General features: G+C 37.2%; 6 protein-coding genes across 8 annotated transcripts; 5 read left to right on the top strand and 1 right to left on the bottom strand.

Moving 5' to 3' along the window:
* Positions 1–2713: 2713 nt before the first annotated feature.
* On the bottom strand, positions 2714–7474 carry LOC141845275 (uncharacterized). Its single transcript, XM_074733338.1, has 11 exons — positions 7376–7474; positions 5873–5949; positions 5592–5667; positions 5429–5501; positions 5300–5351; positions 5161–5222; positions 4602–4665; positions 4420–4477; positions 4255–4341; positions 3647–3740; positions 2714–3243 (listed from the first exon to the last, which is right to left on the bottom strand). Exons 1-11 carry the CDS (start codon positions 7471–7473, stop codon positions 3151–3153), a joined length of 834 nt encoding a protein of 277 aa, XP_074589439.1. The 5' UTR covers position 7474; the 3' UTR covers positions 2714–3150.
* Positions 7475–7815: 341 nt separating this feature from the next.
* On the top strand, positions 7816–10470 carry LOC141844665 (uncharacterized). The gene is made up of 6 exons (XM_074732669.1): positions 7816–7874; positions 8674–8746; positions 8824–9138; positions 9243–9325; positions 10078–10171; positions 10261–10470. The coding sequence occupies exons 2-6, from the start codon at positions 8692–8694 to the stop codon at positions 10362–10364; spliced, it is 651 nt and encodes a 216-aa protein (XP_074588770.1). The 5' UTR covers positions 7816–7874; positions 8674–8691; the 3' UTR covers positions 10365–10470.
* Positions 10471–11591: 1121 nt separating this feature from the next.
* On the top strand, positions 11592–14408 carry LOC141845073 (nicotinamidase 1-like). Of its 2 annotated transcripts, XM_074733110.1 has the most exons (5): positions 11598–11890; positions 12625–12808; positions 12895–13028; positions 13110–13295; positions 13918–14408. In XM_074733110.1, exons 1-5 carry the CDS (start codon positions 11732–11734, stop codon positions 13996–13998), a joined length of 744 nt encoding a protein of 247 aa, XP_074589211.1. In that variant the 5' UTR covers positions 11598–11731; the 3' UTR covers positions 13999–14408. The 2 variants fall into 2 exon arrangements, with proteins under 2 accessions (XP_074589210.1, XP_074589211.1); XM_074733109.1 differs by having other exon boundaries at positions 11592–11890; positions 12895–13295.
* Positions 14409–15803: 1395 nt separating this feature from the next.
* LOC141844851 (uncharacterized) lies at positions 15804–16590 on the top strand. The gene is made up of 2 exons (XM_074732831.1): positions 15804–16269; positions 16559–16590. The coding sequence occupies exons 1-2, from the start codon at positions 15804–15806 to the stop codon at positions 16588–16590; spliced, it is 498 nt and encodes a 165-aa protein (XP_074588932.1).
* Positions 16591–17874: 1284 nt separating this feature from the next.
* LOC141845648 (uncharacterized) lies at positions 17875–19032 on the top strand. Its single transcript, XM_074733705.1, has one exon. It carries the CDS (start codon positions 17875–17877, stop codon positions 19030–19032), a length of 1158 nt encoding a protein of 385 aa, XP_074589806.1.
* Positions 19033–21275: 2243 nt separating this feature from the next.
* LOC141845459 (uncharacterized) lies at positions 21276–25101 on the top strand. 2 transcript variants are annotated; one of them, XR_012603242.1, is made up of 2 exons: positions 21276–22544; positions 24960–25101. XR_012603242.1 is itself a non-coding variant. In XM_074733509.1 (1 exon), the coding sequence occupies exon 1, from the start codon at positions 21329–21331 to the stop codon at positions 22490–22492; it is 1164 nt and encodes a 387-aa protein (XP_074589610.1). In that variant the 5' UTR covers positions 21276–21328; the 3' UTR covers positions 22493–22643. The 2 variants fall into 2 exon arrangements, 1 of the variants encoding a protein (XP_074589610.1); XM_074733509.1 differs by lacking the exon at positions 24960–25101 and having other exon boundaries at positions 21276–22643.
* Positions 25102–26986: the final 1885 nt, after the last annotated feature.

The following is a 26986-nucleotide window of genomic DNA, read 5'->3' as shown; positions in this document are numbered from 1 at the left end:
TTATCTATTATAATAATATTTAATCCGTAATAGCCAATTCAATCATGCACCGGGACACACACGATCTTTCAAACATATCCGACCATGATAGCAATAGTCGACCATGAGACAAATAAATTATATTATATTATCCATTATAACAAAAGATCAAATTTGCTACTCCAGCGATTTTACACGATCGATCTTGATTATTTATGAAAAAATAAATTAAAAAATTACTCTGTTACTCATGAATTGGAGCACGAAGTCGTACAGAAAATATTTTAGGGCAAATATGCTTTAAAGGATATTTATAGTTTGATTTTTCATTTTCTTTTGCATAAATGTGGAATCCGCCACCTTAGCGGCCCCACACGATCGGCCCCACGACCATTTGTGAGGAGGTAAATCGAGAAACTGCAATTGGTCACGATGGAGGGTATTGTCAGGCTTCGCCAGGATTCGAACCCTTGCCCTAAGTTATTTGGTTATCTGTTGCGTCGTAACCAACTCAGCTATGCTTCGGAGGTTTTTTTTTTTTTTAATTTTTCATTTTCAGTGTGTGATCGAGTGGTTGAAAGTGGGTGGAATAATTGTAACTTTAAGATGAATGATGACTTTAGCTCAATCTAACATCCAACCCAAGTGGGGACCACACGTGGTTTCAGATTTAGTCAACCTTTTGGGACTGTATTTAGTTTTTTATTTTTATTTTTTTTTTTTTTTTAATTTGGCGATCTAACCAAAGTAAAATTACGTGACGGAGGAATAGGTCAACTCAGGTTAGTCCGGCTGTCCTGATTAATAAATTTTTAATCTAATTCAATTCAACTCAACTTATAAATTAAAAATATTAAATAATTTAAATTTTAATTGCGAATTAAGAAGATAAGCCTACGAGTCTATAAAAACTTTTATTTTTATTTTAAATTTTGAAAAAAAATTCATTTCAATCTACGAGTCAACTTGAGACCGCTACGAATCGATCCATCTGAATTCGTAATTCACACAGACTGATCCATTTAGATTTATTTTTAAATGAGTTTATAAAATTTTAATTTAATTTATTTAAATTATTTATAAAATAAAATATAAATTGATGATTCTAAATAAAAAATATATTATATTAAAAATATTAAAAAATAACTTAGTGTTTATTTTCTTCATATTATCCTTTATACTCCATGTTCTAATATTATTTTAGTAATTTTGACCAAAATACGAATGCATATTATAGCAATCTTTAATAATTGCTCAACTTGCTCTATGCTCCAATAATTCTTCACTTTTTATTTTAATATTTTGTCACTGTCTTAATTTTTAAAATAAAATTTAATTTAACCTCAAAAAATTCTTAAATTCTTAAATTTGAAATTCAAGTGAACCCGAACTCACTTCAATCCAAAACTCCCAATCCAAACTCTGACTCAAATCCGAAAACTGTAACCCAAACTCGATAATTTTCGGATCAACTCGGATCAAATTTATTTTTGATATCCGCATTTAACTAGTGTAAAAGTAATATTGATTAAAACATCTATATCTTATAATAATTTTAGTCAAAATTACTACAACAATACAACCATGTTAACGAAATTTTAACTAAATTAGAATAATTTTTTTATTAAGTTAGAACAATTTTGATTAAATTAAAAAAATAATTAACATCTGAGTAATTTTGACCAGCATTAAAATAATTTTAATCTTAGTTATAATGACTACAGTTGTAATAATTTTAATCAGTATTAGAACAACTTTAACTAATATTAAAGTAGTTTTAATATAGCTCCTAAGGTATAATTGAGTTAGTTATGAATAAGGATCGAATCTCAACAAAGCCGAAGCAATACCCTTCTTTGTCGTGGTCAATTATAACTTCTCAATTTACCTCTTCACAGATATTCGTGGGACTACTTGAGATCAGTAGGATTCCACTTTTTTCTGAAGAGTTTTAATAATTTTAATATAATTGTGACTAATATTAATGTTAATTTTAGCTAAAATTATTATTGTATTAGTATAACAAAAAACAAATTTGTGAGGATTTTTAGGATGAAAAATTAGAGTAATCTTAACTTTAAAATCGAGTATTCTTTTTTGTGACATTTATTTAAATTTTTTTTAATGATTTTTGAGTCATTCATTTAATAATTCAAATATTCAATTCTTACCTCCATCATCAAATTAAACTTCTTGCTATTATTGCATCAAAAGAAAATGACATGACCTAAAGCTGAATAATTATTAAACTAGGCATTATTATTATTTTTATATTTTTAATATTAAATAGATTATCTTTTTCTCTAATTTACTTACTAGATAAATCTAAAACACAACTTACATTCAAAAATTAACTCTTCTATAATATTTATCCTTATTATTATGAGATATATTTTACTTTTAAAATACTAAAAGGGGTCTAAACATCTTTTAAACTTTGAAAATATTTTAATAATTTAGAATTAATAAAATCATAAATCAATTTCTAAGAGTAGGAGGAATTCACTAATATCTTACTATATCATTTTAAGTGCTTAATCAAAAGGGAACTTATAAAAGTATCATCATATCATCAAATCTCCTATTGTCACTTTAACAACTAAAATGCTTATCAAAGTGTTTTAGCTTAAAAAAATCTAAACTACAACATCGTAAACATAGTAGCACTAAACCCTAAATTCTAAATCCTAAATCGTAAATACAAATCTCTAAGAGAATCTACTAAATAGTTGCCAATTTATGCTGAAAGTTAATCAATCAGTCATCACATCTCTAACCACAACTATGATGCATCATAATGCTCTTTATCATTCTAAATATCAAACATAGAGGCTTGCCAGAAATAGCTACAATAATGGATCCCTTGTGATCGAAGTCAAGGTGTGTTTTGAGGGAAGATAAGGCAGCAAAATTTGTTTTGTGCAGGCAAAATACAGGAGACAGACAAGACAAATATCGGTATCGGGTATCGGAAGCAATGCAGTTTCATACCTGACGACTACATCGAAAGAGATATCGAAACCGCCAGCTTTTCCAAAAAGGGCATTGAACATCTTTCAGTTCTGTAAATTTTCAAGATCCAACTGTAGTTTCATCCGGGATTGTTTACTGTCGGTATGTAATGCCGCTTCACTTGCATTTTTTTTGTTAGACTTGTCGCGAGTGATGCCATCATGCGCACGGGCAAAGCCTCTTGGTATGCTGGTGTGAGCCATCACATGAAACTAAAGACTCTGTTTGAGTGTACAAGCATGCTCCTGGGTTCTGCAAGAACAATTCATACCTTGGTCATTTGGCTTGAGCCTTCATGGTACACGAACATTGTCCGATACGATAAGTACGAAAACAAATACAAATTCAAGAAAAAATTATCGAAGACAAATAAGGGAAACATGTAAAGTTGATCAAAACACATACTGTATGAAATCAGCAACAAACATCTAATGCTGATGGTGTTTCCATGCAATTTTCTCTAAAAATTGACTTATCGATTTTTGTTGTATAGAATCATATCTCATGCTTCATTCAAGTGCATACATCACAAAGATTCATATGAAAACAGCTCATTAGGTGAATATTCCCATAAGAAAACTTATTTTTGATAATTTCAGTTAAGAAAATCTAGTATGAACACACCATTCAAGGCGACAATTAAATTATGCTGTACCATGTTCTTGGGTGCATCTTCAACAACTTCTGCAGGTTGATCTGACCCAATGCTTGCGAAACATCCACCCTTACAGTTCATATATTTCTGCAAACTGGTTAGAATCAAATAAAATATTGTTAGTATCTTACTGAGAAATACATAACTATTTGATCATGATTGTTTAACTAAGTTGTGTTGCATATTTAGAGTAGAAAAGTAATAAAAAAAAAGAACTGTGACAATTCGCGATAATTAAACATCCTAGGGAGAGTACTGAACCTTGACTACGCCAAGAGATCAGTGGCATATGCTATCTAATGCATCATTTGAAATCTGATAATGAGCAAGGCCTAAAAACATTCACAAATTGGTGGCAACTGGTAAAGACAGCGATATGCAGAATATATATTCCAACACAAACGTAGTACAAGCATGCAAGAATTTAATACACAGCTAAGCAAATGGCACATGTGAAGTTCATCAAAATATGGTTACGTTGCTTTTTATTGACTCCTATGTTCCTACAAGATTCAGTGACTTTTGACATCATTAATACAATCGAGACCAGAGATAAGAATAGAAGATGTATGAGCATAAAATCAAGTTTCTCAAAAGAAAAGACTTACAAATCACATCTATTTAGCAGCAAAAGTCTGTTTGGAACACATGTTTTCCCTCTGGAGCTGCAAACTGCATTGCAAGATTCTCCAAGCCTATTTCCAAATAAGATTTAATGCATAACAAGTGTCATACTAAATGACAAGCATACACAGATATCGAAGTACAATTACCTTCCAACAACAATGTCGATACCAGATAATCTTGCTTCAGAATTTGGCTCTGTGTTCCCTGATTTAACGAGTGCTTGTAAATCAAATATGTGAAAGCAATGATATCCTCGAAGTAAAATGTTATCTTTGTTGCAATATGATGTAATAAACAGATGTGTATCAGGATAAAAGTTTACTAGTACCTGTAGAATTTGATTGTAGTGAAAAACAGTGGTGGAACTCACTTGCATAGGCATTCTCATGAACCTAGACAAAAAGCTCACTGAATAAATACCATAAACCAAAGGCAGGATCATTAATTAATGTTCATCACTGAGTGACAGATTGCCTGTGACACGGTACCCAGCCATCAGGTTCTTCATATGCATGAGAAATAAATCTACTTCATGTCATGCTTATGCTAGTCACTACACCAAAATGGATAGATATCTATAGCAGATATTTGATATGATAACATGACTTTCCAATTGAAAGCCAACCTGGAGGATCCCAGTGATGCTAACAAGAGTTGCAGTTAGAGACCAAGATGTTTATGCCCAAGATAAATATCTTTCCTTCAAGTTTTTTAGACAATAAAGATTTTGTTAAAGCACAAAAAACTTACCTGATGAACATGTTTTATGGTAATAATCTTTTATAAATTCTTCTTTTAAGTTTCATTTTTCATAGAGAATGCCATAGTCACCAATGAAATTAGTAAAGATATAAGAAGAAGAAAAGGCTGGTGTGACAGAGCATTACCACACTTGCAGAGTTATGACGGCATCTTCCAGCACAGAAATCAAACACGCTAGAATAAGTTCCTAAAAGAGAGGAAGAACAAGAGAATGAACAAACTAGAAGAAATCTCTTCTCAACAAACCTACACCTGTAGCTTTACCTGCTGTGATTGGTTTAGCAATTTTCACCTTCAAAGCAAGATCTTTTTCAGTCTGTAGAGAAAATGCGATGAATCAAACTTTCAAATTTTAAAAAAGGGTCAGAAAACATTCAAAAGGGAGGAAGTAACCCTTGATGGATCTAAGCAGCATGATACACAATACTCATATGAATTGCAACAATGTGAAACAAGGTTGCAGCCCCTGCAAATTGCAGCATTGAGTTCAGAATGTGATTTATTTTGAGGACAGTGGATCATAGCAATATTAATACAGTTCGAAGAGAAAACTCACTGACAAGAAAATCGGTCCCCTTTAGATGGACAGCACCGAGTCCATGAATTAACGGAAAGGGCAGTACATACATATCCTGCACAATTTCAAATGTTTAATTACTGACAAAAAATCAATATCTCATTGAATCAGCGATGTTGAGTATGAAACACTTGAAAGAATGACAGACAGCTGAAAAGGATGAGGGCTTGTACTAACATACCACAGGCATGCAGCAGCTCTAAGAAACCAGAATTTAAAAAATAGAGAAAGAAAATGAATTAAAAAATCCAAAATCATACCATTATCATCTGATAATAAGTAACGCCCCTGGACAGTATTCCTGCAAACAGGATTCTCCACAAGACCAATATTGTTCCTAGGATGAGTTTCAAACATAATCAGCATCTGGATTTCACTCTTATTCCACTACAGCTACGCCAATTTGGGAATTTTACGATAATCAAAAGTGTGATGGAAAATTCTAGTTGAAAATATTTTGAATTACAATTCATACTTCCTAGAACACAAAATTTAAGCACTTTTGGCCAACACTTTCAAACTTATCACAACTGTTTATCTTAAGCATGACAATATTTCAGCTAGGTTAATTTTCTTACTCAAATCTAAAGAAGTTGAATGGAACTCCAAACAGAGGGCAGGATAATGAAATATCCTAGACCAAATAAGCCAATAATGAAATGGTAGTTGTTAGAAGAAAGTGTTACTTTAAAAAGAATTATATCACACATTATCTCCGTTGTTGGAAAGAGTCCACATGGTTCATTTTTGACATTATCAAAAAAAAAAAAAAAAAAAAACATTCTGCAGCTGAACATGAAATCTCTGACAGAAGCACCATGCTTTTCCACCAAAATAAGAGCATTTTTGAAGAATCATCTAACTTGGTCATTTTCATTGGTTCAATTTATGTTGTGTATCGGTATTTCTACATAGAAAACAAATATCCACCATTTAGAAAGGAACTTTAGATTGCTGAATAAGAATAACTGATGGAAGGGGCAATTTTGCAAATAGCATTATGTGAAGAAATTCTCCATAATTGCAATAGAACAGTTTCAATAGAGATTCAACAGGAGAGAGTAACATACTTTATTATTATTATTTTTTACTTGGATAGCACTGGAAACCGTAGGTTGCTCACTTTCTCAGTTTTAGAACTCAGTTTGCTAGTATTTAATATAAGGCGGTTGAAAACAACAAATATAGAGGCAGTGAATCTGCTATAGCGTAATGGTTTGATCCAACAAATGTTCTAGAATAAGAAAAAAAAAAACCAGAAACTGTAAATTAGTCAAGTAGGTCTCAAGCAGTTATACGACAACTATATAATAGCATATGATTATGCATGAAAGAAGACGTTTTAACTCAAGAAACCTGAAAAAAATGCACCTAAAGCGAAGTAAAATCTATGCTTGGTACCAAAATTGCCTATTCTAGAACCATAAATATAACCAAGCTTTCCAATTCCTTCAAGCTCGTGTAACATGCCCAAAATTATGCCACATCAAAACAACAAAGCCACGCACCAACAATTCTCTTCATCAACACTGTCTGTCTCATCTATATCAACTTAATCTTCCATCTAAATTAATTCTACAAGAATCTCGCGTGCCCCTCCTTTCAAAAACACAAAACAAAACAAAGATTCTCGTGTGCCCTAGGTCGCCGAGTCCCAAATTTTCCCACGACATAAAAAAACCCCCCAAAAAATCAATTTTTACAACAACCAATGAATACTAAGAGTCTTCAGAGTCAATTGGGTCGATTAGATGAACAGTTACCGAATCGCGTGGATTGAAGAAGGGAAGCTGATGACTAGGAGGATCCATAGGCTCGAGTAGAGCGCACGAGGAGCGAGATCGCAGCAGCATTTCCCCATCTCGCCGGGACGCCAAGATGTGCAGTAGATTTCGAGCAGAGATGTAGATCCGGTCCGGCCAAACTGGGCCGGGCCGAAGCCCATTTTAAGCCGGACTCAGAATCATCGTTATCATGTTAAGGTATGAATTTTGGGCCGGGCCGATTTCGGGCCGGGTCGAAGTTACAAATTTCAAATTGAAATTGACCCTAATTAAAATAATAATAAAAAAAGTCCTTTTGCATGCACGTGCGGGTCACGTGAAAAAATGAGCGTTTAAAGTGCAAACGGTCTTTCGTCCCACTCGTTATCGCCTTTTATTTTTCCGACCGTTGGGCTCCTCTCGTCTCTCCGTCTTCAAAGAGAAAGTGGAATTAGGGTTTTCGCCATCGGCTCTCGTATTGCGGCGAACTTTCTGGCAGGTGATCTCTGAGTATCCTGTCCCCTTTGGCGTCGATTTGTTCTGTGTCATGTGGAGATTCGTGGAGTGTCTTGTTCCTTTGTGATTTCGATCTTTTCGATGGCGTTCTTTTATCCGAGATCTTCTTTCTGACTTACTTGTTTCGAAATTTTGTTCTTTTTTTAGAATGCCTTCGTTTGTAGTTTATACCAATTAGCGATGGGTTTGGATCATTGTGTAGGTTTGAGGAACGGTTTGTTAAAGAAAATATGTTTCCCTCATTGTTCTGGTGGAAAATCTGCTAATGGAGTTCTATTTTATCTCTCTTCATGTCGTCTCATTTGGATTTTACACTTCCGATTTCATGTTTGTTCTCAGTGAATCATTGTTTGGGAGCTTATTCATAATTGTCTCGCATTATCACTACTAAAGTTGTGCCTATTGTTTCCTTTTGAAATTAGATTGGATAGGATAATGGGAAATTCATTAGCGTTTTTTTCTATCAAAATAAAGAATTACAGTAACCTAATTTTCTCTCTTGATTTTGCAACTAAAGCTTGTTTTCTAACCTATTTATGCCCATAAGGGTAGTTGCCAGCGTTTACAGTAGATAAGATTTCTCAGTTCTTTTGGTAAATTTTTCTTTGTTTGTTTGGTTGGAGAAACTGATTTTTGTGCATGGCAGCTTATTCGTAGTACAATTCTTTTGTTTCATTAAAGTGAACCTCTCAAGTTTCTCCATGTTTCTGAGATGGTCGAATAATTTGTGCCAACCGAATTGTTTTCATGAAGATTTTACTCGTTCTAATTTTCCAATACAGAAATATTGGTTTTGAACAATGGCTCATCGACCACCTGTCGTCATTCAACACGAGAATCTTCACGGCCGTATAGGTAAAGCTTGAATATTTATATTTAAAAGGTTTTGATCTGTGGAAACCACTATTTCTAACAAGAGATGCATCTTGCAGAGAAGGATGTTGCACGTCAAAAGCCTACTAAGGCTGGTCAGCAAGCCAGAAAGGCACTGGGTGATCTTTCAAACACTGGTAAACCTCCAATTTCTGGTCCATGGAAGGCCTCATCTCTGAAGGACAAATCTGCCTCATCTCTCAAGGACAAGTCTTCAGTACTCGGTCGTCAGCCCATCAAACATGCTGCCAAGAGTCCTTTCCTTACCAATGAGGAAACGAGAAAATGCCATCAGTGGGCTAAAGAAGGAATCGAGCAGATGCACTTCTCAGGAAACGATATGCAAAAGCTACAAAAAGATACTGAAGAAGAGCGTATATCCTCTATGCATAAACCTTTTTGTTCCTAGAATTTCCAATAATTGTTCAAGTGCTAATTCAAGTTATTGACAATTATGTCACTGATAACCTTTCAACAGGTGTTAAAAGGAAGGTTCACAAGGTTATGACTACCTTACATGAATGGTTAGGTGATTCCTACGATCTTGGTTTGCGGGTGAAGGTATGTGGCTTGGGTTTGTTACTGAACAGTTCGTCGATCAACATCTAGTCAGTGCCTTTATTATAGTTATATTACGAATAGAGGCTAGATAATAGATGATGACTCCTTAAGGTCAAGAAATGTAGTGTAGTATTACAAGCATTAGAAGATTGAACCTTCTAAAATGAAGGTCAAATGTACTGATCATTTCTTCAACTTTGTTTTCTTGCTATCATATTGGTTGCGTCTTTGTGCTTTTCACAAAGGATAGAAATGATGAGTCTTCTGTTCTTAGGGATAATGACACATATACCTTTTGATGTCAGGCATAGCCACCAGAACATAAGCTTGTTTAGATCTTGTATAACTTGGAAAAATGGTGTCAGGGATTAGTATTTGACATCTGACGGCACGGATGGATCAATCATTCACTTAAAGGAACAAACAACAAATGCTTGTTTGTAACAAAAATTCTGCTACACTATTTAATGAGGATGTGAATTGGACTCGTTGAATGCACAACATAGTTGGAGTATATGCCATCTATCTCTTTAACCAAGTTAAATGGGTGGGCATTGGGTGAGATTGCTTGATTGAGAAATGCACATTTAAAACTTAAAGGAAATAGGAACCCGAATCACCAGCTAGTTCTTTTTTAATCCTTTAATACTGCAATCAGGCTTCCTCCAAATAAATCTACATCAATGCATGATTCTTAACTGAGATTGGGATGTTGTTCGACAACTTACAGTTGTTTATGTGCTTTCGCACAGGAAGTCCCTCTGGACAATGATGCAGGGAAGATGGAATTGGAGCCAGAGGTGCTTCCTTCCACCATCAAATCTGCTCCAAGTGTTAATTCCAAAGGTACTTTCTTAGAGTGGAATATGCTTTGTCCTTTGGAGCATATTTTTTCCACATGATTTCCCACACCGAAACATTTTCGATATTTTCAGGTTGCGAAGAAATTGATGGTCTACTTGGCGGTGACTCTGAGATCGATCGACTCCCATTCTTCTTGGATTCCACTGTGCTTGAGCTTGAGCTAAGGGAAGATTAACTAAATTTGCTGGTTGGGAAAGTTCCTCTTGCACTGAACAAATGCATTATCTTGCTTGCAGATCAAAAGACTTCTCCATGATTGTTGTTTCTTAGATTTTATAATATCCAACTAAAAGCTTGTTTTAGAAGTAGGGTGTGGTGTCTGTATTCTTGTCTATAACTTGCCATGCCATGTTGAAGATTATGCATCATTCGATGCCCATGACAGAAGTAGATTCTCCTAATTACATTCACCTCATCATTTTATGCCATGTTCATAGTTTTTTTCTTTCTCTATTGGATGAGCTTGGTAGATGGTTTCACCACCTCTTTTCACAAAAAATTCACTTCTTTTTGTTAAACTAACTTTGATCTTAGATTTATTAAGGAGTTGAAATCTTATCTTAGGAAGATTAGTAAAAAGGGCAGTAGCTCAATGCACGAGTTTGTTGTAAATTTTCGCAATTCGAATGTGTGACCACGAGGTCATACGATATCAATTTTACTATTGCATCAAGGCTCCCTCCCCTATTTTAAGAAGTTGCTAGACCAAAATAAATAGTTAACTCAATACTTTTCTAAAAGAGTTTAGTTAGAGTGTAAATCGGGAAGTGCTCGTGTCGTAGTAAGCCTGATTAATTGTTGGAGTGTCTGACCGCTACACCAAAGTCCCGAGACGAAACAATTAATTACAACTAACAATCAAATATGAATTTCTCCATTATCAATTTGTTATTCCATCAATGAATTGATGAAAATCATAATAGAGTTCATATGTGAAGGTTTTAAGTGACTTTTCAAGATTTAGGTTGATCTCTTTAAATTATAGTAAAAGATGGAATCCGCTATCTCAGTGACCTCACGACTATTTGTGAGGTAAAAAGTGAAATCTGCTACCTCAACGACCCCATGACCATCGGAAGTAAATCGAGAAGCTGCAATTAACCACTGCAGGGTAGGATATTACCATTCGTCAAGATTAGACTATTGTCTACTGAGCAAATCTGTCATACTAACCCATTCAATCATGCCCCGATGATAACCTTGAAACAATTTATACTTTTAAACAAACCATACATACTCTAGATTTTCTTATAAAATTATACTTTTTAAATTGTTATATATATATATAATATTTAATTAGTTGAATAAAAAAGGAGTAATTTTAGGAATAAATGAAGTTATTCATCACGTTGTTTTAAAAAGAAACGTAAGTTTTGGGGCGGTGACTAGATCCCGGCCCACCAGTCACGCTCGCGGTGTAAAGCGGTGACGATATCTCACGCTTTCTGCGTTCCTTCCGCTTGGACCTCTCCTTCTCCCCGCCCAGATTAGAGCTCGCTGCCAACCGCAGATTCCAATAACAAGCAGAGATCGAGAGGAAGGATGGGATCGGAGACGAGGGCGATCGACGCGTTGAGGTCGGCGGTGCCGTTGGGGGGCGACGGAGATGTACTACACCTGGCAGCGGATGCCGGAAGGACCGTCGGTCTCGTCCTGGTCGACATCGTCAACGGCTTCTGCACCGTCGGCGCTGGAAATCTCGTGAGTCTCCTGCCTTCACTCGATTTCATTTCCGGGTTCGATCGATTTCGGTATTTATCGCAAAAGCTGCTGCGACCTTTCTCGGCGTCATATTGCCATCGCTCTGTTTTCTTCTCTCTCCCTTTTTTCCTTCTTCTTGGTGAAGTTTGGATCTTGTTTTTTTTCCCCCTCTTTTCGTGACTTTTTTTCTCTGTTTTTAATTTTGCGTTTTTTGCTTCCCTAGTTTTCGTTTGATTTCTGTTAGAAAATATTTCGTAGATCTCTCCTTAAGCTTTCTTTGGTTTTGATTCCCAATATTCTTTCGTGAAAGTTGCTGAGGTTTTTTTTTTCATACTTGCTTTAGATTTCAGTTTCATCTTTTACTCGATCAAGTGGTGTTTTGTCCTTTTTCGATCTATTGTTTTCTTCTGAAGTATGAAAACATGACTTTCAACATCTGGTACCAAGAATTTTATTGTTTTTTCCCTCTAAGATTGCTACTCTAACTTGTTTGTTATCTAATCCAAAAAGTGCGATCTTTGGGTGTAAGACTACACTTTCTTAAAAAAAAAAGAAAGTTATGATCAATTTTGAGTTTTTTTATGAACATGATGTGCTAATTTTGTTTCAGGTTGGATATTATAAACCAAATGGTAGTTAAATCTTTGAATTCCTAATTTTTAGATACTTTTTTGTTTGCTGAAGAATCATTCTGAACTGCTTTATCTAAATTTTTATTTCGCTTTGCAAATAAGGCTCCAACCGAGCCTAATGAACAGATAGAAACTATGGTGGAGGAGGCTGCTAAATTAGCCAAGATCTTCTCCGATCGAAACTGGCCTATCTTTGCTTTCCTCGACACCCATTACCCCGATAAGCCTGAGCCTCCTTATCCACCTCATTGTATAATCGGTTCGGGTGAAGAAAACTTAGTCCCTGGTATCACTCTTTACCTTTACCCTCTCTGAATAGATTGTGCCAAAGACATCTGTTAGGTCTATACTCAATTTTGTGAAATCCTGAAGCTCTTGAGTGGCTGGAGAAGAGCCCAAGTCTCACTGCGAGACGGAAAGATTGTATCAATGGATTCATTGGCTCAATCGAGAAGGACGGGTCCAATGTGTTCTCAAACTGGGTGAAAAAATATGAGATAAAAACTGTGAGTGAGCTCTATAAAACTCGATGTGCAGGAAGTTTACTTCTGGCTTCAATCATATTTCTTGTGAATTTCGCTGTGCAGGTTTTGGTGTTAGGGATATGCACAGACGTCTGCGTGTTAGACTTCGTATGCGGCACACTCTCTGCTAGAAATATAGGTCTCGTTCCGCCATTAGAAGATGTTGTTGTGTATTCAAGAGGCTGTGCAACATATGATCTTCCAGTTCAAATTGCAAGAAATATGAAGGGTGCTTTGGCCCATCCCCAGGTTTTAACTCTTGCATATGGACTCTAAACACACAAATAAATAGATTATTGAAATTTGCTATTCATGATAATTTCTTTTTGATTGCGTGAGAAACAAAATATTCCATGAAATTAGTAAATAAATAGATTATTGAATGATGATGACTTCCACTAATTCATTGCAGTCTATTCTTTTTATCTATCACTGAAGTAGTATTGGATACCATGAAAGAATAGTTTAAAAGGAATCTTCTACTTTTGCTGTCCTAGCATTTGTTCATTACTTAACAGGATGGGGATTGGACTAAGACCTTAAAAAATTGCTCCCACCATGAAGCCATGACAGAGACAACTTGAAGAATTCTGCACCACACCTTAATTTTACAAGCTGGGCCCTTTATTATTTATTTTGAAACATCACCTAGTTCTACCACTCCTTTTTTTTATATAGTTAGTTTAGTTTGTGAATTGATGCAACAAGTCAATAAGTTTGGTGCATGAAGTAAGATGGAAACTTTGAATTTTGACAGGGAGCTAATGTAGAAAAGTTATAGATAGGCTTCAGTGAATGAATTATTATCAGTTAGGCTTAAAGTTTCTAAGAGTATTAAATGAAACTAAGTCACCTTTGATTGATTCCTTAGGATCTCTTGCATCATATGGGACTTTACATGGTCAAGTCACGCGGAGCCAGGGTTGTTCATGAAGTGTCTTTCAGTTCATAAAATGGTGGAAGAATCCTGGCATCTCCAAATAAGTAGATCCTGGCAAGGATGGTCCTAATAGACATGCCATTACTAAGTGTGTTGCTGGTTGCTTGCTGTATTATCAACTGACATGTTTTGTGCCATTGTTAGTGGCTCTGTCATCCACCTACCTTTGTAAACTATAGGACACCTTTTCAAGTCAACACTATCATCCATGCTTACAAGTAGTATAATTTTTATTTAAATTTTAAAAGTTTTTTTAAGTCTACTCACAATGGTTAAATTATATGTAAAATTTAGCATCTGTAACTGGATATTTAATTTTTGTTAAAATGGTAATGTAACATTCACATGGATGTGAATTAGTGTTGTTTTGGATGTTTACCTGAATTAAATCAGTGTGTTTATTATGTTTGTTTTCATTGCTTTCAATTTGCAAATGAGAATTAAGGTGATAAGTTAGCTAAATTGATTCAATCCATATAAATATCTAATCATTTTAATGGTGATCAAATTGTCAGTTAATAGATGATGTTAAAATGTTAGATTTTAATATTAAATTTGAATGTTGTGTTACATTAAATGTGAGTTGTGTTAGATTAATGTATTAGAGTTTTTATTAATGAGATCACTCTTTTTTTAAAACATGAGACAAGTAGTAAATACAAGGGCATCTCTATTGTTTTTGAGAGGTTTATGAAATTAGAAAAGTTCAACAAAAAAAGTTCGAACCATTGTGGATTCAAGGTTTGAAGTTTTTATTTTAAGAACAGTAGTGAAATTTTAAAATTATTTTTTCTCTCAAAATTAATAACTTAGGTGGGACCACATGGTAGTAATTAATAATGAAATTATATAAAAACATATTAAATAAAAATTTAATAATTAAATATGTGTGATTTGATATTGTAGGGTTCATAAAAAAGTTATAGGGAAGTTTTTTTTAATGGGGGAGAGAGTAGTAGGTTTTTATACTTTTATGTGATATTGGTGTGACATATTGGAGATCATAAAAAAAAATTTAGAACTCTATTAATTGGAGATGCATCCTAGAGGTAGGTGATTATAAACAAAATTTTTATTTAGATAGGTTCTGACGAAGTGTCTAATGTTATAAAATTTGTAAATTTTCAAGCGTAATATATCATGAGTGAGATTTGAATCCTCATTGTCTAAGAAGTTTGTACATCGTATTTTAGGGGCTTGCAATTTATAGTTACTTGATATATAAATGATAGTATATAACTGTAACTTCTTGATATATTCATAGTTTTATTTGCTTCTGGGAGCATAATTGAGTTGGTTACGATAGAAACAGAGTTGTTGAGGTGGACAAGGATCGAATTTCGATGAAGTTGAGATAATATCTTCTTTTGTCGTAGTCAATTGCAGCTTTTCGATTTATTTCTTTATAGATGGTTATGAAATCGACCATGTGAGACTATTGAGTGGTAGATTCTATCTTTTTCCTTGAAGATAGTAACATTCATAAATAATACATTAAGTAAATAATTTAATTAAGTTATTATTTAAACCCATTTTTAACATTGAAGTTATTTAATTTGACAGCAGATCCAAAAGAAAAGTAAGTACTATTTTAACTCCTTTCCTTTATGTATTTCCCTTTTTTTCTTACCGTTGAATTCAAATCCACCCGCCCGTTACATCGGTCACGTTTCGTAACCCGTTACAGTTAATGCGTATCGCTAATTAAATGTCGCTTTATGCTAATTATGACGACACGGCGACACAACAATCATGCCGCTACCGAACTCCGCTATAAAAGGGCACCCACTTGGAGTGAGTGGAAGAGGAATCAATCGATGGAGAGCTCGAGCGGCTCCTCCGATGCCGACTCGCTTCTTCCGATCCCTAACCCTAGCGGTCGAAGGGCGAAGAAGAGGAGCAAGAAGAAGAGGGCGGAGGCGGAGGCGATGGGGCTGGAGGCCGCGTGGAAGGCTGAGTGGCCGCGGAGGAGCCGGCCCGGCGGCGGAGTGACCCTAGAGGGGTACATGGAGACGGCGGAGGGCGCCGATCCGGTGTCGGAGGGCGCTGTAGGGGTCGGGAGGACGAGGAGCCTCACCGACGATGACTTGGACGAGCTCAAGGGGTGCTTGGAACTCGGATTCGGCTTCAGCTACGAGGAGATCCCCGAGCTCTGCGGGACTCTGCCGGCGTTGGAGCTCTGCTACTCGATGAGCCGGTCGTTGGAGTCGACCGGCGAGGCGTCCTCGGCAGCGCAGAACAGCTCTCAGCCTCCCGTTGCCAATTGGAGAATCTCCCGTCCTGGTAAGATTTTAGTTCTTCCCCGGTTTTGTTTACGCGAAGCAATTTTCGAGAAATTTCCTGGAGAGAAGAGCTCAACTTTTAGAAAACTAGGATCCTGACGCAGATCTTTAAATCAATTAGAAGAATCTGAAAATTTCCAAAACCTTGAATCGGTTAGCTATGTGAAAAATTCCAAACCATCATGCATCGAGGTCTTCTGCTGCCATTATGATCTTCTCATTTCCTTTTCCCTTTTGTTTGATGCTTCATCCTCACTCTTCTTCGATGTCCTTTAACTGCATCTCGTTAGGCGATGATCCTGAAGAAGTGGCCAGAAGATGAGGCTGGAGATGCTACCCCAAGGATCATTAGCATCCCTATCGACGAAGATGTGTCTTTTAGTGATCTCGAGGAAGAAGACGAAAAATATGCACCTAAAGCTTTGAAAACATGAGAGCCATTACAATCCTGTTGAGTGTTGTTGTCTCAGCGGTCACAGATCTGCAATGAATGTGAATCGAATGTTTGTCTTTATAAACAATTGTTCATTACATGATTACTTAATTAGTAATCTGCATTGTTGTCTTGTACATATTACCCAATATGGTAAGCTTGAATCAGTCGAGACTATGTATTCGTTTGGAGCATTTCCAGTCGTAATGTAGCTTGAAATAAGTCAGCTTTTTATAACCTAGCAATCAGTTTTGTACAGACAAGGAAGATTCAATCGCTTGCTGTTGTTTGTAATATGGTGGATTTTAACTGCAGTAAAATCCGAGTTGCTCTTGTGTCTGTGAGCTCGAGACTTGATGTTAAAACTTGAGATTAGGTGTTATTGGTAAGCTTGAAATAAGATGTTAGTGATGGATTGCTGCCTCTTTACCTATAGTTCTATAAAATTGTTACAAAGCTCCCGTGCTTAAGGTGCAACGGCGAGTTGCTTTCGCAGTTAATCAGATATTTATGAGTCGCTTCTCAATTGAGATTAATCGGTTGGAAGAATTGGATACTTAGATTGTAGAATAACTGTGTGATCGTCTTATATAAAGATACACATGATCTTATTTTTGGTTACTACAGGATAGATTTGTTAAAGTGGACAAAGATCAAATCTTGACGAAGCCGAGTAAATGGAAAGCCATAATGGTCAACTGTAGGTGGCTGATTTATCTCTTCACGTATGATCGTGGGGTCAATCGCGTGAGGTTACTGGGGTGACGGATTTCTCATAATGATTTGTAGTTAGCACTTCACGAAGTAAAAAAACTGCTAGACTATACGATTTAATCATAAGTATTCGTCTAATTTTCCTTAGAAATAGTCGAGATATAAAAGAATGCGAACTACTTGTATCTATCAAAGTATCAACAATTATATTATAAACTGTATTAAAATGGATAAGACCGATCTATCAACTGTAACTTTCTGATTTATTTTTTCATATATGATCATGGAATCTGTGACCGAATACAAAAGTTAATGGGGTTTTAAAAGAAAACTGAAGGGTTATGATGTAATTCCTTATAAATGAGGGACGAAGGGACACTTTTTCAGGGAAACAAGTTTGGTCGAAAGATCTGCCGCCTTCTTTATGTCAAGCAGTTTGTTCACAGAGCGAAATCAGCAATGTTTCGACGTCTCTGCGCCGCCGTCCACCGTCAACTTCAAGTGACTGCCACTCTCGGCCATCATCGGACCGCCGCCTCTCTTCCACACTCTCTGGGTTTTGTCAAACCCTATTCTGTCTCCTCCATCGGCGCCGACGATCCCTCATCCCCGACCGCCTCCTTGCTCACGAGATCGTGCGGGATCTCCAGACCTGCTGCTCTCTCCATCTCCAAGAAAGTCCAGCTCGACGCCCTCGACAAAGCGCTCTCGGTGCTCGCCCTCCTCAAGGACTTTGGCTTCGACGAAGCCCATCTCGTCCTCCTCGTCGACCGCTATCCTCGTGTCCTCTTGATGGACGTCGAGAAGACCTTGAAGCCCAAGCTGGAGCTCTTCCGCGGGATCGGCCTCCTCGGAACCGCCCTCCAGGAGGTCGTGTCAGCTCACCCCGTTCTGCTCGGGTACAGCGTGGAGAAGCGATTGCTCCCCAACGCTGAGCTCCTCAAATCATTTTCGGTAACGAATGCGAACCTTGTGAATGCCCTCAAGCAGGCACCTTGGTTGATCACCTTCGACACCAGAACTGCCGTTCCTCCCAAGGTCGATGCTCTGCGCGCATACGGCGTGCCTGATGATGTAATCTTAGTGATTTTTACCAGTTACGGCTTCGCTATGCTGACAGATACAGCTCGATTCAATGAGGCCTTTGACAAGATAAAGAAGATGGGAATCAGTCCGAAGAAAACCACGTTCGCCCGTGCCCTCGGGGTGCTCGCTATATTGCCCAAGAAGAAGTGGGAGGAGAGAGTGCAGGACTTCAGGGTATTGGGATGGTCGCAGGATCATTTCTGGGAGGCCTTCGCAAGGCAGCCTCGCATTCTGCGGATATCGACTGAGAAGATAAGGAAGATTGCGAAGTTTGTGGAAGAGAAGTTGGCATGGACGCCGGAGTACACTGCAACTTATCCAATTGTTCTGTCGATGAGCTTGGAGAAGAGGTTGATGCCCAGGTATGCCGTCCTGCATATTCTCATGCACAAGGGATTGATCAAGCCTGGCTTCACAGGGAATCAATTCCAGATTTCAGATAAGAGCTTCCTGTTGAAATTTGTGATCAAGAACCAAGACAAAGCTCCAGAAATAGTTGAAGTTATCAAAGGAGTAAAATCGTGTAGATGACAAGCATGCGTTAACAAGCAAACTCTTCCGTAAGGCAAGCCAATTGTAAGCAGGCAAGGTTTTCCTCTTACACCATCCTTTGAGATGATCTGAATTGTTCAGTTGTTGCATGCATTTTTGCTAGATTTTGTTGTGTTAACTTAAACTCAATTTATGGCATGCTTCTTGTTGCTTAGAGTATGATTGAAATGAATACTATTACAACAACAACAACAACAACAACCAAGCCTTATCCCTTGTTATCTTTATCCATAGCCGAAGAAGCTTGGGCAATTGATCCTTGATCATAAACTCTTCTGCAAGCCGACTTGATGATCTAATCGGCCCCATAGACTCAAATTATGTTGTTGATCCAAATGTCTTTACATGATCATGCATTTTCTTTTTGTGGGAGTCATTGTAGTTAATAATGCCTTTGCTAATTACAATTGCTTTATCCTCTTTTGATCATGAGAGATGACTATGTGGGATGGAATGAAGAAAATCATTTTTCTTGAATAAGTGAGTGAAATGAACATAACCAAGGAACAATGTTTTACTTATAGGACTAAGTACATTTTCTTAAGGTACTATTATGCTTGTGATATATGTTAATCCTATGGGGGATAGGAGAAAAAGAAGATAAGTATGCTTGAAACACATGTGAGCTACATGAAGCTACAACCTTAAAGTTTACAAGAAACAAATAGATTTTGATATGGCGTATTTCAAACGCCAGCCGAGTTGCTTAGACGATTGAATTTGCGACCTTATCCATAAAATACTATCGAACATGTTGAGTCATTAGACATAGAGTGACATAGTCTGGTAATGGTAAGAAGAAACCTTCAAATTAAGGCACAAGTGATTGTGGTGCAAAGTGAAAAAATGTTTCTGGTGACATCCAAAGTGTTTTTTTAACAAAAATTGTCATTGTGTAGAAGTTTAAATTAAACATTAATGTGTATCTCATGCTTTAAAAATTTTGCTATCCTTCTTCCTAACTATAAGAAAATCAATTTATGATATATTTTCCCACTTTTGAATGTGACCAAATGTTCTTCTCTTATTTTTTTAAAAACGTATTAATTAGTATAAGTAATATGATATTGCAAAATCTAATATAATTTTCTCTTATTTATTTCGTGTTTAAACTCATAATCCTCATGCACCTTATTATATTTCTCATTTTTCACTTTTATATGCTCATTTAAATCTACTCCTATTAAAATCATTTCGGTTGACCAAATGTTTTGTAATACCTCATATAGGTATTCCTAAAATCTAGATTTGATGTTTTCATCTTATCTTACTTGGGGTGCATATATGCTAATTTTATTAATAGTTTCTTTCATTACTATAATCTTAAAGTTATAATCCTATCCCTCTTTCTAACGAGCTATCTATAATAATACCCACTCTATTTCTTGTTTTACTTTTTTATGTGCACTATAACTTAAACTCTAAATTCTTTATCATTTTTTTAATCTTCTCTCTTATCCATTTTTCTCTTGAATACACAAAATTTTAATTCTTTTTCTAATCATCATATTTAGTAACTCTATTACTTTACTTTTATGTTTCAAATCTTAGACAATTAATTTTTCTATAATATTTATTTTTATTCAATTTATGGTGTGAGAACTCTTATGTATTTAACATTGTCCAAGTTCTTATGGAGATGCAGTCGTTTGTGAGAATCACCTGAATTGAGACGTGTATATGGTGGAAATCAGAAGAACTATTGAGGATCCTTATTCTGTAGGAGATGCAGTTTGTGGTGAGACCATCATGATGGCCAAAGACAGAGATGAGTTTCAAGCATTGGTTGATCGGGCAGTGCAGTGGATTTTGCAAAGACCTCTTTCAATGAATTTGACTCCTAAAAAAGTACCTTACGCCTCAACCGAGGTGTTGTATATTGCTAGTCGAGGGTCGATGGGTCTAGTGGGTCATCTCCCTATCACCTTTGCTAAGCAACAAAGTAAGACCGTGATACCACCTGAAGACTCAAATGTATCAATGGTGGGGGGCTTGGAGTATATCTTGAAGATTCGGATAGTAAAAAGCTCGGTCGACTATAACAAGTTATGCATCTGTGTCCTTATCGTGTATAAGGACATCAGATATCTATTATTTTCTATTTTATTGTAAGTACTTATTTACCTTGTATATGTCTCCCCTTTTCCCTTCAATATCAAGGGTTCCAATGTAGGCTACACCTATAAACGAGGGACGAAGGGGCAAACCAAAGTTTGGGCGAAAGATCTACAGCCGTCGTTACATCAAACAGGTGGTTTACAGAGCGAACTCGGCGATGTTTCGGCGTCTCTGGGCAGCCGTCCACCGGCAACTTCAGGTGACTGCCACTCTCGGCCATCGTCCGACCGCCGCCGCCGCCGCCTCTCGTTCACACTTTCTGGGTTTTGTCAAACCCTATTCTGTCTCCTCTGTCGGCGCCAACGACCCCTCATCCCTAACCGCTTCCTCCCTGGCGAGATCGTGCGGGATCTCCGACCATGCCGCGCTCTCTATCTCCAAGAAAGTCCAGTTCGACGCCCTCGACAAAGCGCTTTCGGTGCTCGCCCTCCTCAAGGACTACGGCTTCGACGAAGCCCATCTCGTCCGCCTCGTCGCCCGCCTTCCTCGTGTCCTTCTGATGGACGTCGAGAAGACCTTGAAGCCCAAGCTGGAGTTCTATCGCGGGATCGGCCTCGTCGGAACCACCCTCCCGAAGTTCCTGTCAAAGTGTCGCTGGCTTCTCACGTGCAGCGTGGAGGAGCGATTGCTACCCAACGCTGAGTTCCTCAAATCGGTTGTGAAAACGAATGAGAATGTGGCGGATGCCCTAAAGCATACGCCTTGGTTGATCACCTGCAACACCAGAACTACCGTGCTCCCCAAGGTCGCTGCCATGCGCGCATACGGCGTGCCCGATTCTGTAATCTCAGTGATGTTCACCCGTTGTGGCGATGCTTTGCTGGTAGATACAGCTCGATTCAATAAGGCCCTTGACGAGATAAAGAAGATGGGTATCTGTCCGAAGAAAGCCACTGTCGCCGATGCCCTCTTGGTGCTTGCTGTAATGCCCAAGAAGAATTGGGAGGAGAGAATGGAGAACTTGAGGGAATTGGGGTGGTCGCAGAATCATATCTTGGAGGGCTTCGCAAAGCATCCTCGCATTTTGCGGGCATCAATTAAGAAGATAAGGAAGACCGCGAAGTTTGTGGAAGAGAAGCTGGGATGGGCACCGGAGTACACTGTGAAGTATCCAACTCTTCTGTCAATGAACCTGGAGAAGAGGATGATGCCCAGGTATGCCGTCCTGAGCATTCTCATGCACAAGGGATTAATCAAGACTGGCTTTCTAGGGGTTCATTTTCTGATTTCGAGCGAGAACTTCCAGATGGAATTTGTGACCAAGTATCAAGACAAAGCTCCAGAGATAGTTGAAGCTTATCAAAGAAGTGAAATCGGATAGATGACTAGACAAATCTGCTAACAAGCAAACTCTTCAGTAAGACAAGCCAATGGTAAGCGGCCAAGGTTTTCCTCTTACACCATCCCTTGAGATTATCTTAATTGTGTTAACTTAAACTCAGTTTATTGCATGTTACTTGTTGTTTAGAGTATGATTGAGATGAACACTATTAATGACACTGAAAAGTCTAGGAGAAATAGGAATCCACCATTATAGGGAATCCACCAAAGATTTTAGAGAAACAACAGATAAATCTTCTACCTGCTTAAAAGCTCACAATATACTTTAATCCCCTTCCCACAATACAAATGATAGTCTCTATAGGTGAGACTTGAAACAATCTTCCAAGATGAGTCAATTTAAAAGAGATATAAGACAAGACTCAATCCTCACCAGTATAGGAAATCCACTAACAAGTTTAGAGAAATAACAAATAAATCTTCTACAAGCTTAAAAGCTATATATTTTAATCTCTTTCCAACAATACAAATGATAGCCTTTATAGGTGAGACTTGGAACAATCCTTCAAGATAAATCAAAATGCGTTGAAAGAGATATATATTTTCTAAGGCCTCATTAAATGAGATTTATATTTCCTAAGACCTTGAGAATACAAAGTGAGTTTAACAATGACAAAGCTAGCTGATCCTTTTCAATTCCCAAGTAACATGTTAATCTTTACATTTCCTGAGTAGATTAATCTTTCCTGAGTGCCATCACAAATCTTTCCTGAGTAGATTAGTCTTTCTCGAGCACCATTATAAACCTTTCTCGAGTAGATTCATCTTTCCCGAGCACCTTCACAAATTTTTCCTGAGTAGATTAGCCTTTTTTAGCACCATTATAAATCTTTCCCAAGTAGTATGCCTAGCAAACAGATTTCAGTCAAAAGGGTCATAACTTCCGAGCAATGATATGCAGCATGAAAAAATGCAGCATGAAATCAACATGGCACACTGCATGCAGTGAGTCCCACATCCATGCAGTGGGACCCATAGTCATGCAGTTGAGTGTGTTATATTAGTTTCATGTTGTATTTTTTCATACTGCATATCATTTCTCATAACTTCCTATAGGAATATTATTTTTTAGCACCGTTTTTTTTTTTGAAAATTAGACATCCTTGGATTTCCAATGATATATGACTTGCTTTGTAATTTATTGCCAATAAAAACAGATTAATCTTTGAAGTGTCATAAACATATGATGATTTCTAGAATGTTTCTGTGTTAATTAAGCTTTTGAAAGTTGATTTTTGATTGATCTACTTGGCCCCATATAAAGAAAGTTGATTTTTGATTGATCTACTTGGTCCCATAGACTCAAATTATGTTGTTGATCCAAATGTCATTAGTTAATAGTGCCTTTATTAATTACAATTGCTTTATCCTAAGTACATTTTCTCAAGGTGCTATTATGCTTGTGATATATAATAATGGGCAAAAATCAAATGGGTGCCTACCATTTGCATTTCCGTCAGATGGGCGCACCCCATTTCTAATTAAAGTTAAATGAGTGCTCCATTTGATTTAAATTGTTCGAAATGTCCTTACAATCGCTAATCACTCAGTCGTGTAGAAGCTAACAGCTAGCTTTTATATGTGGTAGAAGCTAGCATCGGGCTTCTACACGATACTTTATATCATTTGATTTTATTTGTATGAGTGATAATCTAGTTAAAATAATATTTCAACGAGCAAAATAAATGATGAAGGCTCCATAACATTCATTATATTTTAAATGAATATTATCTGATTATGATTGACTATCTAGAACTAGTTTCTACAGGAGTATTTTAGATAGTCAAGTCAAATAGGGTGTCCATTTGATTTTAATTAGAAGTGAGGTGTTGATTTGACTTTAATTGAAAAGTGAGACGTCATCTTAATTTTTGTTCTATAATAATCTTGTGGGGTAGGAAAAAAGATGATAATTATGCTGAGACATGTGAGTTATATTGTCCCCGGGGCAATGGTGTCGCAGTAGGATATTCAGGTTGTCATCCAGGCACCTGCGGTTCGATCCCCTAACTATGGCGTATTTGCAGAAATTTTTCTTCAAATGGGGAGTGCAATCAAAGGTGCTGGGCGTCTGGGTTGGCCGCTGTATATATTTTCTGATTTACCCTGGTGGCCGGGCCAGTCATCCCAGATATAGTCAATGGGGCTAACTGGGATTTATCACAAGAAACAAATAGAATTTGATATGACGTATTTCAAACGCGAACCAAGTTGCTTAGACAATTGAATTTGCAACCTTAGCAATAAAATGCTATCGAACATGTTGAGTCATTAGACATAGAGTGATATGGTAATGGTAAGAAGACATCTTCAAACTGATGATTAAACACCAAATTAGATAATGAGTTTGTTTTTAATGACAAATTTGTGTGTTAACAATTACCATGTTAGCCCACCTAATACAGATTAAATCCAACATTGATCATAATAATTCTCTCCGTGTTCAGGCATGATAATAGGGGTGTCGGCTTCGTTGGTGTGGTACAATCTTCGGGTGGCACACTCTTCTAAGGAACCCCTGACCATCGATTACAATCTCGCCCTTCTGTTCCAGTTGGAAATCACCGTGAGCATCGACCTCAACATCGTCTTCCCCTACTGGTTCATCGTCGTCCTCTTCATAGGCACTTCTTCAAGATCAATGTTTCGCGGCACTCAAATGTGGAAGGTGGTATACTTGCATCAATGGACAAAGATTCGAGAAGTCCTCCCCCATCTAAGGGTCGTTTAGTACTTGATTTACTTCCCTTTATTAAGTTGTGGAGTCGGCCATGAGGAATGCTTGCCGTGAGCTTAATCACATTTTGCATCAATCAAGGAAACTCTCCTCGAAGCTTGAAGTGAGAAACAACAATACAAAGCTTTTTAACTCCAACAGTCAGATAGAAATGGGCAAAAAGCAAGATATCAATTAAAGTGAGATGAACACCTCATTTTCAATTAAAGGATGTCCCATGAACGGTTCGAATTATTCTTAATAGCTGTCTCTTAATTTCTATATGTTCCGATTGAGAAGTGTGTCCGGACACGTCACCGGACCTTCTTCGCCGTAGGAGTAGAACAGTAGGAGGAGCTGAGGACGATGGGAGCTTCAGGGTCGTCGGGACCTTCGTCGGGGCGGGCGTGGAACAGGAAGAAGGGCCTAGCGTGTCTCTAGCTCTTGGATCTGAGAACAAAGAAGGCGTGAGTAGGAAAGCCAAGGGGGTGCCCTGGCGCGACCACTCTGACGCTCAAGTCAAGCACGGCGATAGGAAGAAGAAGATGAACAGTAGGAGAGGAGCTTGAGCGTAAAGAGGAGTAAAAGTTGAAGAAGTTTTGTCTAGAGAGTTACCTGCTTAAGGGAGTGACCGTTTTAAGGAGAGATGAACGTGTATACCTGTCACGTCATCATTTAAAGAATGTCCCATCATGATTAATGAGATGTCAGGAACAATCGAGTTCCCTGTCCCATCGCCAGTAAAGTGTTATCTTGTCACAATCCATGCAGACAGCAGAGAGATAGTAGTAATTAATGGAGACGTGGGCTTGTCAGAAATCATGATGGGATATACCAGGGCACTATAGGGCGCTTCGCGGGTTTGGCTTGGTAAAGGATACGTGAGGTGAAGGCCTTCAACGTCCCAGTGCTTCAGAAGCTAAGTGGGGAAGAAGGGATCGCATGAGCTATTCAGTTAACGGGCGATCGAATGGGCGATTCGGCTAAAGAATAGCCGAATGGGCGATTCGGCTAAAGAGTAGCCGACTGGACGACTCGGCCGAAGGAGGGCCGAATGGGCGATTCGGCCAAAGAGTAGCCGAATGGGCGATTCGGCTAAAGAATAGCCGAATGGGCGACTCGACCGAAGGAGGGCCGAATGGGCGATTGAATGGGCGATTCGGGTAAAGAATAGTCGAATAAGCGATTCGGCCGGACGGTGGTCGAATGGGCAAACCTCTGTGCTCTAAGTGACTAGGTCAATCACGTTTATAGCTTCGGTCGGATGAACCCTTGGGATAGGACCAGACTTGGACTCGAGTCTAGTTGGGGGTCCCTCTGACTATCCTCGTAACACTATACATTACATTGTAGAAGCGTCTAAAAGTTAGATTCTACATGTTAGGTGATGATTAAATTATATTTATTTAAAATATAATAAGTAATATAGAGTTTTTGCTGTTTATTTTACTTATTGAAATATTAATTTAATTAGATTATCATTTAAAAAAGTAAAATCAAAATAATATAAAATCATATAACATCGTTATATATAGATGTTAGTAATTAACTTTTATACGTTATAAAAATTAATAATTAATTTTAATACATTTTAAAAATTATTCATGATTAAATAATATTTATTTAAAATATAGTCGTGTTATGTAATCATCATCGTTTATTTTATTTATTAAAATATTATTTTAATTAAATTATTATAAAAAAAATAAAATTAAAATGATATAAATTTAATTGTAGAAGCTGAGAAACGAGGGATAA

The sequence above is a fragment of the Curcuma longa genome, chromosome 14, assembly GCF_044706935.1.
Source record: "Curcuma longa cultivar G26 ecotype Majalengka, Jawa Barat chromosome 14, ITB_CL_G26_1.1, whole genome shotgun sequence".
Taxonomy (NCBI): Eukaryota; Viridiplantae; Streptophyta; class Magnoliopsida; order Zingiberales; family Zingiberaceae; genus Curcuma; species Curcuma longa.
This window is presented reverse-complemented; position numbering and strand designations above follow the sequence as displayed.

What these genes read in the sequence shown, in the direction of transcription:
- LOC141844851 (XM_074732831.1), top strand. Translation starts at nt 15,804, where the DNA reads ATGGAGAGCTCGAGCGGCTCCTCCGATGCCGACTCGCTTCTTCCGATC. An exon ending in TTGGAGAATCTCCCGTCCTG is followed by an intron (nt 16,270 to 16,558) that starts GTAAGATTTTAG and finishes GCATCTCGTTAG; the next exon opens with GCGATGATCCTGAAGAAGTG.
- LOC141845073 (XM_074733109.1), top strand. Translation starts at nt 11,732, where the DNA reads ATGGGATCGGAGACGAGGGCGATCGACGCGTTGAGGTCGGCGGTGCCG. An exon ending in CCGTCGGCGCTGGAAATCTC is followed by an intron (nt 11,891 to 12,624) that starts GTGAGTCTCCTG and finishes TTTGCAAATAAG; the next exon opens with GCTCCAACCGAGCCTAATGA. An exon ending in GTGCTTTGGCCCATCCCCAG is followed by an intron (nt 13,296 to 13,917) that starts GTTTTAACTCTT and finishes TTGATTCCTTAG; the next exon opens with GATCTCTTGCATCATATGGG.
- LOC141844665 (XM_074732669.1), top strand. Translation starts at nt 8,692, where the DNA reads ATGGCTCATCGACCACCTGTCGTCATTCAACACGAGAATCTTCACGGC. An exon ending in ATCTTGGTTTGCGGGTGAAG is followed by an intron (nt 9,326 to 10,077) that starts GTATGTGGCTTG and finishes GCTTTCGCACAG; the next exon opens with GAAGTCCCTCTGGACAATGA. An exon ending in TCCAAGTGTTAATTCCAAAG is followed by an intron (nt 10,172 to 10,260) that starts GTACTTTCTTAG and finishes CGATATTTTCAG; the next exon opens with GTTGCGAAGAAATTGATGGT.
- LOC141845459 (XM_074733509.1), top strand. Translation starts at nt 21,329, where the DNA reads ATGTTTCGGCGTCTCTGGGCAGCCGTCCACCGGCAACTTCAGGTGACT.
- LOC141845275 (XM_074733338.1), bottom strand. Translation starts at nt 7,473, where the DNA reads ATGGGGAAATGCTGCTGCGATCTCGCTCCTCGTGCGCTCTACTCGAGC. An exon ending in CTTATTATCAGATGATAATG is followed by an intron (nt 5,668 to 5,872) that starts GTATGATTTTGG and finishes GAAATTGTGCAG; the next exon opens with GATATGTATGTACTGCCCTT. An exon ending in ACTACAATCAAATTCTACAG is followed by an intron (nt 4,478 to 4,601) that starts GTACTAGTAAAC and finishes TCGTTAAATCAG; the next exon opens with GGAACACAGAGCCAAATTCT.
- LOC141845648 (XM_074733705.1), top strand. Translation starts at nt 17,875, where the DNA reads ATGTTTCGACGTCTCTGCGCCGCCGTCCACCGTCAACTTCAAGTGACT.